This window comes from Sinocyclocheilus anshuiensis, unplaced genomic scaffold (genome assembly GCF_001515605.1).
Source record: "Sinocyclocheilus anshuiensis isolate Anshui unplaced genomic scaffold, SAMN03320099.WGS_v1.1 scaffold437, whole genome shotgun sequence".
NCBI classification, from domain to species: Eukaryota; Metazoa; Chordata; class Actinopteri; order Cypriniformes; family Cyprinidae; genus Sinocyclocheilus; species Sinocyclocheilus anshuiensis.
In genome coordinates, this window is record NW_015539902.1 from 350503 (window position 1) to 368156 (window position 17654).

At 36.1% G+C, this 17654-nt stretch overlaps 2 protein-coding genes across 2 annotated transcripts in view; both read right to left on the reverse strand.

The window, feature by feature from the left end:
• Positions 1–1761: 1761 nt before the first annotated feature.
• Positions 1762–8557, reverse strand: LOC107686209 (pannexin-3-like). The gene is made up of 6 exons (XM_016483116.1): positions 8498–8557; positions 6109–6300; positions 4212–4354; positions 3376–3590; positions 2557–3290; positions 1762–2007 (listed from the first exon to the last, which is right to left on the reverse strand). The coding sequence occupies exons 2-6, from the start codon at positions 6290–6292 to the stop codon at positions 1949–1951; spliced, it is 1335 nt and encodes a 444-aa protein (XP_016338602.1). The 5' UTR covers positions 6293–6300; positions 8498–8557; the 3' UTR covers positions 1762–1948.
• Positions 8558–9862: 1305 nt separating this feature from the next.
• LOC107686111 (homeobox protein PKNOX2-like) overlaps positions 9863–17654 on the reverse strand; it is a 63396-nt gene continuing 55604 nt past the window's right edge. The window contains exons 6-11 of the mRNA XM_016482960.1: positions 16989–17124; positions 16475–16572; positions 14075–14194; positions 13796–13872; positions 13437–13615; positions 9863–11174 (exon numbers count right to left, since the gene is read on the reverse strand). Of these exons, the coding sequence (XP_016338446.1) occupies positions 10933–11174; positions 13437–13615; positions 13796–13872; positions 14075–14194; positions 16475–16572; positions 16989–17124 (852 nt within the window). The 3' untranslated portion in view covers positions 9863–10932. The remainder of the gene's footprint in view (positions 11175–13436; positions 13616–13795; positions 13873–14074; positions 14195–16474; positions 16573–16988; positions 17125–17654) is intronic.

Sequence of the window (17654 nt, forward strand, 5' to 3'; positions counted from 1 at the left end):
ATCAGTGCTACAGTAAATAAAACCGCCTCAAATTGTTGTCCTTGTATATGACGCTGCAAGAAAGCCTTTCAGTGTAGATCTTTGAAGTGTGGCTCTTGTTTAAGCTACTGAATGTAAAGCAAAAATGCACAGCTGTGACCCCCTTTCATGCCTGATTTGAAATTGTTTATTAGATTCAAACGACTAGCATCTAATTTACACTTGCTCAATAAGATCCAGACTGTTTTGCCTATTGCCCTCCTCGGGTTCTGTCTGTGGCCATACTGTGAGAATAAAGTGTCTTTGAGATCAAACATTGGTGCTGAGCAAATGGATCTCACGCAGAGAGGGCAGCAGATGGACTGGGCATGGGAACAAGGTAGCATCTCTCCAAACAGACTTTCAACGAGCCACAGCAAGAATAGGAAGAGGCCGATGATAGTAAATGGTGTAAGGGACGCTGGGCTTTTACTCCACTGAATACTTGGGGCTATTTTTGAAAGTCAATGTCTGTTCCTTAAAGTGTGATAACTTGCCTCAACCTGATGTTTAAGAACAATATTCTAATCCTGAAAACACAGTTGGCCTTTGGTGTGTTTTAGCTGTAGTGAAAAATTTGATACTGGAATTTAATTTGGAAGAAAGAACTCACTCAATTTATCCACAATATACAAAATATTTCAGGTTTTGTGTACTGCCTAATGGTAATTTGTTATATATATAATTCTATATATATAATTCTTCAAAATCTTGACAGGAATGTCTCGCAAACGTATTGTCTTTTAGATGGATGTACTGTATTTTCAGTTTAGCGCTCCCAATACGTCAAACCCACATTTTCAGTGCTTGGATGTGTGAACCTTTAAGCAGATACAGTAAAACTTCACATTGAAGAAGGGGGAAAGTAACATCTTTAAAACATAAGATACGGAGCCATGCTCTACTGATAGTTCTCATGGGAATAGAAACTTGAGAAAGTCTGACAATTATGGGACAAGTTAATTCTCATAGGAGAAGGTGATATTTCTCTCTAAGGTACAGGAGAAGAGTGCACAAGTCATGCTATTCTGTAGGTATAAAAACGTGATTATACTCAGTTTATGTAGTCTTATATTTAATTTAATGAAAAATATGTATTATGGAAAATATATAATAGTTTTTAACGTTTGGGGTAGGTAAGATTTTTTATGTTTTTGAAAGAAGTCTCTTATGCTCACCATTTATTTGGTCAAAATAACAGTAAAAATTTAATTAAATTAAAAATGACAGTAAAAACAGTAATATTGTTAAATATTATTACAATTTAAAATAACTATTTTCTATTGTAATATATTTTGAAATGTAATTTATTCCTGTGATGGCAAAGTTACATTTTTAGCAGCCATTACTGCAGTCACATGATCCTTATATGCTGATTTGGTGCTCAAGAAACTATTATATATAAAAACTAATACCTTCCTTTTTTGGAAAGCATGATATATTTATTCTTCAGAATTCTTTGAAAAATAATTTTTCTTCTGACCTCAATCTTTTGAACAGTAATGTGGAAATGAACAAACAACGCACAAATACAAACAATTTTTATTTCACTATACTTACAAAAGAGAACAAAAGGTCAAGTAAAGCATCCAGTTTTCAAAGAAGCATGGAATCCACAAACATCAGATAATAAGAATGAAAAGAATAAATAAAGATAAAAATGCTGAAGTTTAAGAAGGCTAACTATTGGAGGCTTTTCAAATTTGTCAGTACTGACTTTAAGTTCTTATTCCTGAGGTGCTTTGTGTAAGAAATCCATTAAAATTATTTTAAATCCAGATTTGTTTGATTCTGGACTATAATGGAGGAGTTTTAGCTATTGGATGTTCTAGTCTATCTTCATCTTTATTTCATCTCAGAGGTTTCGCTGTTCTACAGGGCCCTCTAGTCTAGAGTCTGACAGTGCTGCTTCAGTCCATTGGCTGGTGCTTTAGGCAAAACAACATGTTGTAGTCTCCTTCAATTCATGGTACCCCTGGTGGTTAGGCTCTGTAAAGAGACAGAGAGTGCTGTTAGGGGCATACATTTTGGGTGAAAACCTGATGTTAAGTGTGAAAAATAAAGTGCACAATGCAGCTGCTAGAACTTATGAAGAATTTTTTAAAGCCTCCATTAGAACAGATAAAATTGCCTTATATGTACATTTTTTGTAATATATATTAGATATATTAGCAACGATTGCCCAGCCTTCCAGAAAAGTTGTATGAATTAGGCCTATTAGACTTTTTTCACCGATTTTAAATGTGGAATTCAGTAAAACAGGTTATCAAAAATATTAGCCACATTTTTTAAGAAACAAAAACCCAATGTGCTTTGAGAAGCAGACTCATATTTAAATGCTATAAATGGGTAATTTTTTTGCATATTATCTCTTAACATAAAAAGATTTTCACACATTCAGTCGGGACACAAATGATTTCCAACACCATATATCATAAATTTAAGTCACTTTGATGATTTTCTGAACATCCCATATGACAGCCACAAAAACGGCAACGAGCAGGATGCGTTTAAGTATATAGATGAGAGTGACTGTACCAAGCGTCATGTCTTGTTCCACAAGAGGGCGCTGCTCTGGACAGTTCACTGCGTTTCCTCTGGCTGCTCCCAGCACAGTCATGATGTCTACTAGATTGAGTTTGCCCTCCTCTCTGGCCTCTCTAATCTCCTCCTCGAGCTCCTCGGCGGCCTCCGCAGCCTCCTCAGCCTGCTCCCCCATCAGCGCGCCCTTAGCACCCTCCAGCCGAGGAGGTGCGAGGGAGCAAACGGCCCTCAGGCGGCTGTACGATCGCAGCTGCGCTACGTTGGCGCGCAGAAAGAGAAGCAGCACGTTGAGATCGTTAAGCGGGCAGCCCAGTTTCTGACTGCTCATGAGCCCCAATCCGGGCAGCACCTCGTAAAGGGAGAGGAAGGTTGTGTCCCAACAGAACAAACGCAGCAGGCTAAAGAGAACAATAGGAGCTAGCAGCACATAGACGGCACCGTTAGCTACGCTAATGACCTGGAACACAAGCAGGCCAGTCATTTTACACTGAACTAGCTCAGGCACCCAGGGCTGGTCACGGAGAAGGCCGGTGCGCACGAAGCAGCTGAATTCGTCTTGTAGAAAGGCAGAGAGGTGGAAGTAGATCAGGTATAGGCACGAGGTGGACATGAAGGTCAGGAGCAGGAAGCCTCGCAGGAAGAGCATGCTGACCAGGAAGTAGGAGCCATGCTTGCACTGCATGTATCTCTCCAGCAGGGGGTACTCAAAGTAACGCTTGCGTTTGGCTCTAAAAAGAGAAAAATAAAAGGATTTCATGTTTAATAATTGAAAAACAAAAGATGTAAAAAAAAAATGTCCAGATTTGCAGATACCTCTCAAGCTCAGTCTGAAACTGCAGTGGGTTTTCTGAGTGCTGTTTTAGGTCCAGGATGCTTTGAGCCAGGCGGACAGAGCGGTTGTAAGACTTGTCCAGCTCATCGATGATGAAGAACAGGTCAGAGGTCAGGCTGGGCACGGCCAGATACCGCCAGATCAGAGCCGGCAGGTACATCATCATGGCCATGACCAATAAGGAGTATGGAAACATCTGCACAAGCAAAACCATAACCAGTTCCATCATGAGAAAAACGGTTTACTGTAGATTTTACCATTGAGTTCAATAGTAACAAGTATTTATTTATTTATATGAATTTATTTGTTAAATATTACTTTTAATATTTGTATTAATATGTATGTAATAAATAAAATAAATATATTATTTATTTAATAATATTCATTTGCTTATTAAATAAAATATTTAGTTATAATATTTGTATTAAGGTTTATTTACTTATTCAATAAAAATAATACATTTATTTATTTATACAACTTCTTAGAAGTATTAATCTCTCAGATTTGTCTCAAATGTATGATATAATTAAAATGGACACAAATTAGATAATTGTTGAAAAAGTAAAATTCAGAGCCATAAAACTGATTTTTCATATAACATTCAGGTTCATATTTAAACTTGTGGCTTTAGACTGCAGACTGGAATAGATTTAGCTTCAGATATCTTCTAAAACTCCATGTAAAATCACTGTTTTTTTTTTCTTGAAAATCAAGAGAAAAAAACAATGTTTCCAATTGCTTTCTATTTTATGACACTGTCTAGGAAAAAATACATCACTGTCCATTTGTGATGTATTTTCTGAATGTTTTTACTCACTTTATGTACCCACAGTGAACGTTCTTCAAAGTTCCCATCTGTGTCAAACTCATGGTGCATGAGAGAGTCCCAGCAGTACGTATCCACATACGCTGCCTGCTTTATTGTGAAGTTGTTGGGTGGAAAGCAGCTAATCTGTGGGCCTGGGAGGAGAAACAGAGAAAATGAACATGCTGAGACAAAATCACAGTATTCTAGCATCACTTGATGCTGTATAAGTGGAGAATCTGGGTGGCATGTCTGTAATAGCACTAGATCTTTTCCAGGGATACAGATGGTGAAACCACAAAGGCAGGCAGGAAACACCCTTCTGTGGAGAGTTTTGCTGCCTGGGCGAGAGGGTGTGACCCAGCTGCTGAGAGGAGGCCAAGCCCTACTTTATATGGGCCACTTAAACATCTGTGTCACCCTCCAAAACCTACAGTCAGCCTCCAATTTACTGACTGAACACAACATGCCCCAACCCACGGACATCTCTGCAAATTATATGATACCAAAACCAGGAGAGATATTCATAGACATCTGAGTTTCCTAAAAGCTTCCATCTTAATCTATTTATGCCAGTAAATATACAGTGGGCTCAAAAACTTTGAGACCACACTGAAAATCAAAATGAAATGTAATATATTTTTATATTGATTAATACACATAAATGGCTAAAGATTTTGGAGGATTTTGAAGTAACTGAAGTTATGTTATTATATTAATAAGAAATACACCAGACTGCTTTTCTTATTCATTTAAACCTGGAAATGAAAATGTACAACAAAAACTATGAAATTATATGTAATAGTTATTAATATTACATCTATCTATCTATCTGAATGTTACACATATATTATACAGTTAAATTATACAGTATATAATACATATATTACATATTATATAATATGAAATAAATAAATTATTAACTATAAATATATGAAACATCTAAATACATATATATAAATATAAAATCTAAATATATACATTTGTGACATTGGTCATGTAATCATGTGAACTACTTTGGTCATGGTTTTCAAAATGCCTTTTGGATCATACTTAAGTCTTGCTAGATAACATGATCATCTGGTTTTTGTAATGTTGATAATATAATAAAAATTGTATTAAATAAATAAAAAAAAGTTTGCTAGGTGACTTTTTGATCCTAATATATTTATTCTGCCTTCTTCTTCTTCTTTTTTTTGCGCAAACTGCATTAGCATGTGACACAATTTTCCTTCCACTGTAAAGTTTGTGTTGATGTATCCTAACCAATAACCTGAGTGTTGTCAGACCACTATCAGAAGCAGGGAGAATCAGTCTGCTTGCCTTGCACGTCTCACTTTAATTAGCATATCTTCTCGTTAGTCTGAAATAGAACCGGGAAAGAGCAGACTGACTGTAATTACAGACCCTTGTCATCTCTACACGTCTCTCTTAATCATCCTCATGCCAATTAACATCTGTGTGAGCTGATTGCAGACCAGCTCCAGAGGAACTGATTGCAACCTCAAAGTCAACTGCCTACACAAAACCGGCAGTTCTCTCCAATGCACTGTTGGCAGGAAAGCTCAATTTAGTGGCATTTATAGCCAGCAATTGGCACCCATACCAGTCACTAAAGATTTCTCCCCTGAAAGCAACTCCAGTTGGTTTGCAATGTCATATAAATTGCTAATAATCATTAGCAGATGCTTAATTCTCATATTGCACCACGGCTATCCTTCCTAAGCAGTGCAGATAGTACTGTCACCTCAGATGAACACCAATTACATCCAGCGTTCCATCAGCCCAGCCCTCAAGCTAATGGTCAGTCAATTAACTCAAGGGTTTATGAAATTACTGCAGTGCCAGTGCTGCTCTGATGTCCTGTGATTCTCGCACAGACACTAGGGAGAAGAAAAGAGCTGCTAACCGATAGAAATCTCTCTGGCAAAGGCCATGGACACCAGAAGGAGCGGCAGGCCCACAGAAACAAACTTGATGACTTTATCCAATGGCAAATCCAGCTCCAGGTGTCGAATGCGATTGTCCCCATTACTGTCCCTCAGCAGGGCATCAGAGAGCATCGCCTGGGCGGCCGTGTTGGCGATAGACATGCTAGCAACTGTGGATGGCAACAGAAAAGACCAAAAATATTTTTCTGGTTAAAAGTTTCTTGGTTTAATCATCTGTGCTGTCATTCATATGAACATTTTACATAAAATATGTCCATTAACATCAATATGAATGTATAAGGCACAACTTAACTTATTAAATAGCACTTTGATGATATGGTTTAATAGCAAGAGATACAAGAAGACATATAATGAATGATTAGTCTTACTTACAAGATAAAGTACCAACTTATGCCTTCCATGAAATTATTCCATTAAACAGTAATTATGTCTTCCATTAAATACGTTAGCAGCTATCCGAGTTCGCATTAACCAAACCATTGATGTACTGCCACTTTAACACAAGTGTTTGATTATTATATAACACAATATTGTGCTTTTTACACACTGCGTACGAATCAGAATTATCGTCTTTTTAACCCGTTTTAACCCCGAGTAAAGAAAAGTTTGACACTGTTTTAACGCCGATTTTTGACCATGGAATAGGCCTACCCTGAAACGATTCTCCGTAGCATCAAACAACCAATCAAAAATAGAATAGCGTTTACCTCATTAAATATTCATAAGCTTTGTACAGTTGGGGGGGGGTTCTTTTTATTTATTATATGATTTTTTTTTTTAACTTGCTACGTGTACTGCATTAAGCTAACTGAGACTTGTTATAGCACTTGCATATCATTGCTCTTTTGTTGATTATGATTGTTTCCATTGTCCTCATAAGTTAGTCGCTTTGGATAAAAGCGTCTGCTAAATGTCTAAATGTAAATGTAAATGTAATTGGAGTGACTAAGAGTTTTGTTCTTACAATTGTGGTCCGAAAATCTATTCAGGACAAATTAGAAAGTAAGGAAGGAATTTAAAGTGCCCCTATTACGTATTTTTGAAAATTACCTTTCATGCAGTGTGTAACACAGCTCTAAGAGAATGAAAACATCCTGCAGAGTTTTAAATCTGAGAGTGCACCATGTATAAAGTTATTGTATAAAAAGTATGTCACTCAAAAGAGTTGACTCTGAATCATTGAAACGAGTAGTTTTTAAAACGAATCCCAAGCGTTTCATGTTGATGTCATTAGCATATTGCCCGCCCACTTGTTGGTCTTTTCGCATTGGTCTGAATAAAAATGCAAATTCATTGCCACTAGGTGCCGCTTTTGGAGTGGTAAAATAGCTGTTTCCCCGGTAACGGCTGTACACAAAGTAGGGATGGGCGTATCGATCCTAAGTATCGATATATCGATACTGACGCGAGTATCGAAAGTATCAATACTCAAACTAAAAATATCGATACTAAGGTGTGTTTTATTTACCAGTGATTTTGTTTATTTAAAATAATAATAATAATGCGTGCAAATGCATTGAATTGGATGAATAACCTTTGTTCGCAAGTAATTGTGTAGGATAAAACTATTTTCCTGCTCATCTGAACACACGCAAATGTTGCAAGACAGAACCAATCCCACACCAGATAATGACTGGTTTTCGGTATCGATATCGACGATACTGCCTTGAAAAATATCGGTATCGTATCGAAAACAAAATAAGTGGTATCGCCCATCCCTAACACAAAGCAGCACTGCCCTCAGGCAGGCATTACATTACAGGCATGATCCAATCAGACCAATCACTGCAGATTAGCGTCATGCAAAGGAGGGGTTTGGAAAATGAATCGTCGTTGAGCGAATCGTTTGGGAGTCGCTGAGCAAGTAAGGTAAAAATAAATGCATATTATAAGACAATGAAAGTGTTTTTTGACCTTGCATGCATGTCAACCTGTTGTTGGGGACTCCCAAAACCAAAATATGAACCTTTCATTACCCATAATAGGGGCACTTTAAACCCAACAACAGTGACACATGCGTTGATGTATTTGTCAAATCAATATGCAAATAAGAATTTAATAAATTAATTCGAATGTTAAACAGGTAGCGTCCTGTAATCCTTCAATTCAATGCTACTGACACGGAAAATATATATATAAAAAAGTGCAAAACATACAAATAAAAACATTAACCTGTTGTTTACAAATGTACAGTGTGAAACCTGGAATATCCTGGATTAATTTCTAACCCCATGTTTAAGGCTGTAAAGTATGAAGCTTTTAAATTTTAATCTATGGTTTAGAATGATGCAGTGTTAATAGGCCTATATTAAGTGTGGGAAAAAAAAAACTTAGCAATTACAATACCTTATGAATTCCTTGTCCAGTGGAGGAATGTATTGTGGATCAATCCAGCAGTAAACTGGTCCTGAGGCTGGAGAGGAGAGGGATGCTGGCGTGGATCTTATGTACTGGAGGAGGTCTGAGCGAAATGAGAGGCTATACTGGGCTGGTTTACAGGGTTAAAAGAGTTAGAGAGGACTTTTAAGCCTGCTGGGGCAAAAGCAGAGAGAGGGTGGAGATGGACGGCAGATCTACTGAATTCCCTAACATGCTCATCAGCCCTGTGGCACCAATCCACTTCAAATGTACCCAGTTATGTGGCTTTTCTTGCCTCTGTCATTTCCCAGGTTATTTATATTCTCCTGCCCAGAACAGCCCTGCCTGAGAAGCCATGCTCAAGAGTGCATGTACAAGAATCCACAAACACTCTTATTTCAGATGCATACAGACCTTCACAAAGTTTAGAGCTGCTTAGATTGTTGTTTAACCCATTCATGCCCAGAAGATGTTTATTTGAACGTACTGTGCAGCTTTTAGGCATAACTTTTATAGAAACCTATGCGAACATTCAGACTGAGGAGTTTGCAATCTAAGTAAACATCCAGAATTGGCCACATGAATTAAACACCTACACATGACACCATAGTTGTCTGCTCATATGAAGGTGTTTTATAACATCTAAAGTCACCCAAAAATATTCACATATGGAAAAATAGTGGAGACTTCGGCAGTTGCCAGTGGCCTTGAATAGGTTTTTAAAAAATCCTTGCAGGAAATCATGAGGTTTTATTTTTATTCACAGCTAGAGCTTGAGGTTATAGTTATTTAGGTTACAAAAATTATGACCAGAGTAACACTGTGGTTTAAGTAATTGTCCAGGCCTTGGGTCTATAGATATTGATACTGCAATTGTTGTGTTGCCCCTAAACCAATACGGACAACTATGCTTGTGAATATTATGATTTTGGACAACTAAATCTAAAAGTTATAATAAATAAATAAATAAATAACACAAGACAATATTCATGCACTATAAGATCTAGTTATAGTATATATATATATATATATATATTTCTCTTTTGTCACAACAAAGCAGTTATTTTTGCATTGTTTATATACCATGTTTTTTTTTATTAATATCTTGAATTATTGGGTTTTATTATAGCTATTTTTTATATTTGTATTTTTTTTATTTCAGTTCTAGTTTAGTGTTTCACCTTTTTTATTTTTTGTCATCCAATATTAGTTTTCTTTATTTTATTTTATCTTAATTTCAATGAAGAATGTTTTTAATTTTTTTAATGGTGATCATTTGATCATTTAGCGAAAAGTATACATGTATTCATTTGTAGTAGCTATACTGTATATTAGTTTGCAAAATGACACCCAGGTCCACTAGAGTCATAGTTTTTAATTATCAAAAATGAGCTACTGAAACACAATAGATTATGACAACAATGTATACAAACAAATCATTAAAAAGCTCCCATCATCACTTGCTCTGGAAGAACCATTTAAAAAAACAACCAAGAAAAGGATAATGAGAAACATGTACTTCACAAAGACCAACTGCAATAACATTCAGAAACATCCTGTCTTTTCTAAACATCACATCAGAAACAGGTGATTAAATCTGTAGACACAGTAAGCCGAAAAGCTCAGAAATATCTTCACAGTTTTTGTTTCGTCCTTCACATAAAATAAAGAGGGGCGTTTCAGGGTGTGATACGCACCTGTAAATAGGTCTCTTTTTTTCCTGCAGTGTTCTTCAGTAAACGTCATTTGTAGGTCCTGCGGTTTCAGAAGGGCACAAGAGATTTGTTCTGTACGTGTAAGAGATGCTTGGCACTCTGCGTCGAGTCTCCCAACATGCGTTTGTTTTGAACCAGGCTGATGTTTTTTTCAGCGGACAGCATCCTTGTTGATTGTGCCACTGCCTTTTGACAGTTTGGAAAATAAATATGAAGTGTCTGGGTAAAATGCATCACTATTAAATGTACATACATTGTGCTGTCAGGCATTTCTTTTTTAATCTTCGAAGACTGAATATTTCATTAACTACAAAAATAAAAATACAAAAGAAAGAAAGAAACATGCCTAAAACATCCACTCATTGCATGGTTATCAATATGACTGTAAGAGGGTAGACATTATGTCATGCTAAGACACCTGAGAACCAAAGAGACATGTTAAACAAAGTAAGGCTTAAATGGATTATATGCATGAGAGCTTGGCTAACGGCCCAATATACAGTACAATGTTCTTCTGTCCTCCTTCGAATTCTCACTTTAACATGAATTTTATTCATTCATCGAGTCCATAACAGGCCCCTCCTCTTCATTCTGATTGGATGTTCCACAGCACTTAGTGTCCACTGGAAACCTTCAGGTGTTGAGATGTGTTGCCATGGGGATGAGTAGGAGTTAAGTAAATTTTGACATTTTCGTCTATCTGATCTTTTATTCAAGTCCTTCGTTGTGGTTGAGGCCCAGATCTCTCCGAGCCATCTGTCTGCCTCCCTCGATTTCTTCATCTTCTTCTTCGTCTTCCTCCTCGTCGATTCCCTCCTCTTCCTCCTCTTCATCGTCCTCCTCCTCTGTGCCGTCCATGGAATCCTCATTTCCTCCCAGCATGGCTTGCTGCATCGCCAGTGTGGCGGTGTCTGAGGACAGAGACTGCAGGCCGTCCATGCCAAGAGAATCTGACAAACATACACACAGAAACACAAACACGTCTTTTTAACTAACAGGTATTATTGTAAACTGTCAGTAACACTCATCCATTTAAAATAAAACTGGTAAAATGCTTTATGTTATTGCTCACCAAGGCTGTTTTTGTTTAATCAAAAATATACTGTAAAAATGTAATACTGCAAAATATAACTGTTTTCTATTTTAAAATATATTACAATGTAATTTTTTCTTGTTATTTAAAAGCTGGTTTTCCAGCGGCCATTACTCCAGTCACATGACCCTTCAGAAATTATTTTAACATGCTGAACATTTATTATTATTAGCAATGTTGAAAACAGTTCTGCTGCTTTAATATTTTTCAGGAAACTGGCTTTTCATATTTTTCTGGATTCTTTCGTAAATAGGAATTTCAAAAGACAGCATTTATTTGAAATAGAAATCTTGTAACATTATGAATGAAATTATAAATAAAATATTTCTTTCATATTTTCACCTTAATGCACTAAATCACTTTAATGTATCCTTGTTGAATAAAAGCACTAATTTATTTAATTTTTTTAACTCAACCTTTTGAATGGTAGTGTATATCTATATATATATGATAAATATAATGTATTATATGTAAACTATAATGTATTATGTTTAACGTGTTCACTACATAAACTATCATTTCCATTCCATTTCAAGCCTGAAAAAGTGACAGAAATAATTACAATCTCAGGGAAAAGTCATGAAAATTTATAAAGTGAATTTTATATATTTAACTCTGATAGAAGAGTAATTGATGGTTTAAAACCTCTAAATTAATTATTTTACAATTAATATTTAGCATACTATCTGCCATTAAAGAACTGAATTCAACTGAACTGAAACAACTGATACTATTGTCTTCTGTAGAACTTTGTATAGCTGAATTGAACTCGTTTCAGAACAGATGAACTTTGCAGTTATTGAACTGAACCAACCGACTTGAGTTGAATAATGGCACTATTGTCTTTTTAGAGCTGCTTTACAGAATTCTGAATTTGTCTCATATTTGATGAAGTTTGCATTATTGATACTCTTATTATCCTGTTTATTTCCCTGTGAAACAATCTGTATTATATAAAGCGCAAAAAACTTGACTAGAGAACGTGTTCATATTACATACTGTCTGAATTGTTTGTGGAGTGGGATCCGTGTGTCTGCAGGACTCCAGCTACAATGGAGTCGGGCCAGAAGCGCTGCGTGGGTCTGTGCTGAGATTTCATCTTCTTGGCTTTGGGAGCAGGGTCAGGATTACTGGCATCCAGCATGGGCTGCAGTATACGCCTGCGGGCATTGATAAACCTTTCAAAAGACAGGAGAGAGAGAAAAATGACGCGGATAAGACACATACCAGGATTTACTACGTGTAAATCGCAAACAAGTTTTGTGATTTTGTTTGTGGCCATTAGATGGCGCCATTTTGCTGTGAATTACACTTTCGTTCTTACCAGTTGTTCACCTGTAATAAGGTCAGATTTGTTTGTGCTGCGATCTGTCTTTTCTCGTCTTCTGTAGGATAAGGATGCTGGAAAACCAAAAAAATGTATTATACGATATTATTTAAATGGTATACCTTTATTTTTAGTCGTTTTGAGTAAATGTCCATGTTTATATTTATCTATGTAAGTTCTAATGAAATTAAGAACCAGATATGATTGAAATTAAGTGCATTTTAAACTCCCCAAGCCTCCCTTTGGTTTGTAGGGCAATCATGTAAAGAAGAAATTCTCACCATGAGATGCTGGAAGAGCCAGGAACGCATAATGTTTGTGGCATGTTTGGGAAGGACGCCTCTTTTGTTTTTTGATTTCTTGTCATCGCCGTCCAAGAGTGAGGACAAGTCCAGGTTCACCTTGGAAGGAAGAGAGAAGAGAGACGAGAAAGTGAGCGGGGGAGAGGGAGGGGTAGTTGCCACGGAAACAAAGAGAGTCGCCAGTCACCATTTCGTTGGCAGGGGCAGGAATGACTTCAGTCACCATAGAAACGCAATTGGAGTAATGATATTTATAATGGATGAATTTGTAGTTATTGAACTTAATTAAACCAACCGACTTGAGTTGAATAATGACACTATTGTTGTCATTGAATTCTGAAATTGTCTCATATTTGATGAGGTCTGCATCACCTGTTTATTACAGTAAAGCTGCTTTGAAACAATCTGTATTGTATAAAGCGGTACATAAAAAAGGTTACTTGACTTGACTTGACTTGACTTGACTAGAGAATGTGTTCATATTACATACTGTCTGAATTGTTTGTGGAGTGGGATCCGTGTGTCTGCAGGACTCCAGCTACAATGGAGTCGGGCCAGAAGCGCTGCGTGGGTCTGTGCTGAGATTTCATCTTCTTGGCTTTGGGAGCAGGGTCAGGATTACTGGCATCCAGCATGGGCTGCAGTATACGCCTGCGGGCATTGATAAACCTTTCAAAAGACAGGAGAGAGAGAAAAATGATGCGGATAAGACATATACCAGGATTTTTGCTAGATACTACATGCAAATATTAAACAAGTTTTGTGATTCTGTTTGTGGCCATTAGATGGCGCCATTTTGCTGTGAATTACACCGTAAAAATACTAGTGCAACAAACCAGTCGTCCTTACCAGTTGTTCACCTGTAATAAGGTCAGATTTGTTTGTGCTGCGATCTGTCTTTTCTCGTCTTCTGTAGGATAAGGATGCTGGAAACCAAAAAATAAATGATAGGGTATTATGTAAATGGTATATCTTTATTTTTAGTCTTTATAAGTAAATGTACATGTTTGTATTTATCTATGTCAGTTCTAACCAGATATGATTAAAATGAAGTGCATTTTAAACTCCCAAGCCTCTCTTTGGTTTGTATGGCAATAATGTAAGAAGAAAACACTTCCTTTTTCTCACCATGAGATGCTGGAAGAGCCAGGAACGCATAATGTTTGTGGCATGTTTGGGAAGGACGCCTCTTTTGTTTTTTGATTTCTTGTCATCGCCGTCCAAGAGTGAGGACAAGTCCAGGTTCACCTTGGAAGGAAGAGAGAAGAGAGACGAGAAAGTGAGCGGGGGAGAGGGAGGGGTAGTTGCCACGGAAACAAAGAGAGTCGCCAGTCACCATTTCGTTGGCAGGGGCAGGAATGCCTTCAGTCACCATAGCAACGCAATTGGAGTAATGATACCTCAAATTAAAGCCAAGGAGGGTACATTTACTGAAGCCTTTCATCAAGTAAAAGAGCTGCGGAAAATGCAGTCAATTTTTCTCTTTTCTTCAAACTTATTATACGCTCAGAAGTACGATTAATGTAAGGCGAGCGGAAATGCAAGCGAGTTTTAACGGTTGCATGCTAAATTAACTATTTATTTTCTTTCGGTTTACGCCATTCTGAGACTGGCATATTAACATTTCAGAGAAGTTTAAGATGCATAATCTGCAAGAGCTCCGTGTGCGAATAAATAAATGAATAAAAGAAAAAAAGGAAAAATTAACATTTCCACTTTGAAAATAAGGATAATTAATTTCATGCTACCATTGCCACTGAAAGCCATAAAAAGCAGCAGCTCCCCACTGATTTTGAAATTTTTTAAATAAATAAATAATAATCAAGCTCTAAAAACAACCTCCTCATTACATTTGCAGCTGGGTGTCATGTGGCTCTTTACCCATTCCTCTACACACACACGCACGCACGCACGCGCGCACACACACACACAGTGTGGAAGTGTGTGATTCAGGAAGCAGGGTGAATTAATTGGAGGCTTCATGCAGGGGTATTATTACTGAAAGCTTGTCGGAGATGTAGCTACGGGCGGAACTCTATTCCCAGCCTGCGTGTAGTGAAGCGCCTCGGCCCAAAGTTGGATATCCACACAGGCTCCAGCTGTCTATCAAGCCCCAACTCACCTGACTCATAGTTGAGGCGTTAAAATACAAACTAACAGTTCTAGAATTCCTAAATAACTTGCATCCTGTACACACTTGAAGTGAGCAAAAACATCATGATCTTAACTAGGGATTAGTCCTTAGCCATCTTCAAGAATCGGCTAAAAACACATCTCTTCCATCTTTATTTGAGCCTCTAACTCTAGCACTCTCTATTCTAATTCAATTCTTTATAAAAAAAAAATCATAATAATAAAAACGTGCCCCTTTTAGACTTGCACTCTATTTATTTACTAACTCTAAATGTAAATGTAAACTACACGGCAAGCATTAATGTGGAATACCAATCAGCTTGAACTTTGACTTCATCAATAAAAAAGCGAGTAATAAAAGAGGAGCAAAAGCAAAAGAGTATATATGCGCATATATAAATTGTTTAAAAAAAAAAAAAAGCTAGTAATGACAGCGGAACAAAAGCAATTCATAGTATTTGTATATATAAATTCAGATATATATCATTTAAAATAACTTGTTTCTTTTATTTAATAATAAAGAAAATATAATAAAAGTATAATGAATTAATTTAATTAATGTAATAGAAATTATGTATATTTTTTTCTAAAAAAATAGATTTTCTAAAAAAACTGGTAATGACATAGGAACAAAAGCAGTTCATTATATAAATTTTTTTTTTTTATATTTTAATAATAACAATTTAGAATTTTCTTATGATTTATTTATTTTCCCAATTTTGGGCTTTAATGAAACGAATGGAGAAAAAAAAGTAAGGCAAGCAAAAATGCAAAAGCGTTTTACTGGATGCATTCTAAATTCATTATTTTCTTTTGGTTTACACCATTCTGAGGTTTAAGATGCTTAATCTGCAAGAGTTCAATATGTGAATAAATACATTAATAAATATATTAATTAAATTAATATAAATTCATTTGAAAAAATCATAATCTTAAATAAATATGTAAAACCATTCTTACATGAATGTTGCATTCACTTAATGGGGCAATTAATGCATGAATGGATTTATTAATTATTTACACAGAAATTTGTTCTGCTTGTGTTTCACGAATAGGCCAATGCTGCTCTAAATTAATAGGCCTCAAAAAGAGTCATCATTAGCAGGCATCAAAATATATAAAACATATATAAAAGTGTCTGAAGCCATGTAAATGCACAACAAATAATATTTATATAATATGTATATTTTAAAAATCTATATTTTTTTATATTTAATATAGATAGAAGATATAAAGTGGATGGATATCATGTCAGAAAACGTCTTTTGCCTCTTTGCAACAGCAGCGATTCAGTGTTGTAGACATGGTGCTGTAGTTTAGAAATAATTCAACAGATTTCTAGAGTTTCATTAGTTGTGAAGATACAGCCCTGCGAGCATGAGTGGTTACCCTCACCTGATTGTTTTGGATTTGGATGGTTCCCTGTGGTAACCCCTGGGTCAACACCTGCCCCTGTGAGGTAACCATTGCCACCGGCTGATACAGCGTCCCACCTGTGGGAATCAGTCAGACACAGAAGCGCGATTATCACACACTTTACCTGCCTGTTGAAAACATATCTTAATTACCCTGCAGCACAAAAACAAACCATTTCACCTCCCTTTCACTGCGCCAAAATAAAACAAAAGGGTATTCGGAGTGGCTCAAGAGGAGAACAAGGAGTTCTTGTTTTGACGCTAATTAGCTTGATTTCACAGTAATTAGACGTTCTTTATTTACAATGTGAAAGTATTGTTCTGTGTAAAGAGAGAAAATTAGTAAAGAAAGAGCTATATAAATGTAGATAATGTACATGGAAGTCCGCATTTGCTTCCATTAGATATCACGAATTTGGAAAGAAAAGCTTCTCTGAAAGCTGAGATCCCTGAATTGATAGCAAGCGAAAGGGACTGATGATTGGCCTCCTCACCTGAGACCACCTGAGAGTTGATAGTGGTCATGGCACCGTTGTTCTGTTGCAGCAAACCGGCAGGGACCACGATCCCAGAGGGGTTTACTGTGCTGGAGACAGAGGTGAGGGATGGGGATGAGTTCTGAAGCAGGTCCTGAAGAGGAGGACGAAACGCTGGTTAGTGTCCACATTTCAATTTCTTGGGAAAAGAAATTTGGTCAAAATTAGGGCTGCCAATTTAACATGTTTGTGTAGTATTATTAACAAAAATAATTATTTGCTAAAAAACTATTTAAAAAAATAAAAATTGACAATTAATTATGACTGTGGTAGACATTATGGCTGCCAATTTAACATGTTATTTTAGTGTGATTAAAAAACAATTAATAGTTAAAAAAACTATTTAAATATATATAAGAATAAATAACTTAATAAAAATGAGCACAGTTAATTATGCCTGTTGTAAAAATTAGGGTTGGTGAATTAACGTTCGTTTAGTATGATAAAAAAATAAACAATAAAAAACAATAAAATTCACAATAAATAAAAACAATAATATATATATATATTTTTCATATTTAGAGGTCAATAAATAAAACAAAAATTAACCCTATACATCTATACATGAGATACACAGTATATATATATATATATATATATATATATATATATATATATATATAT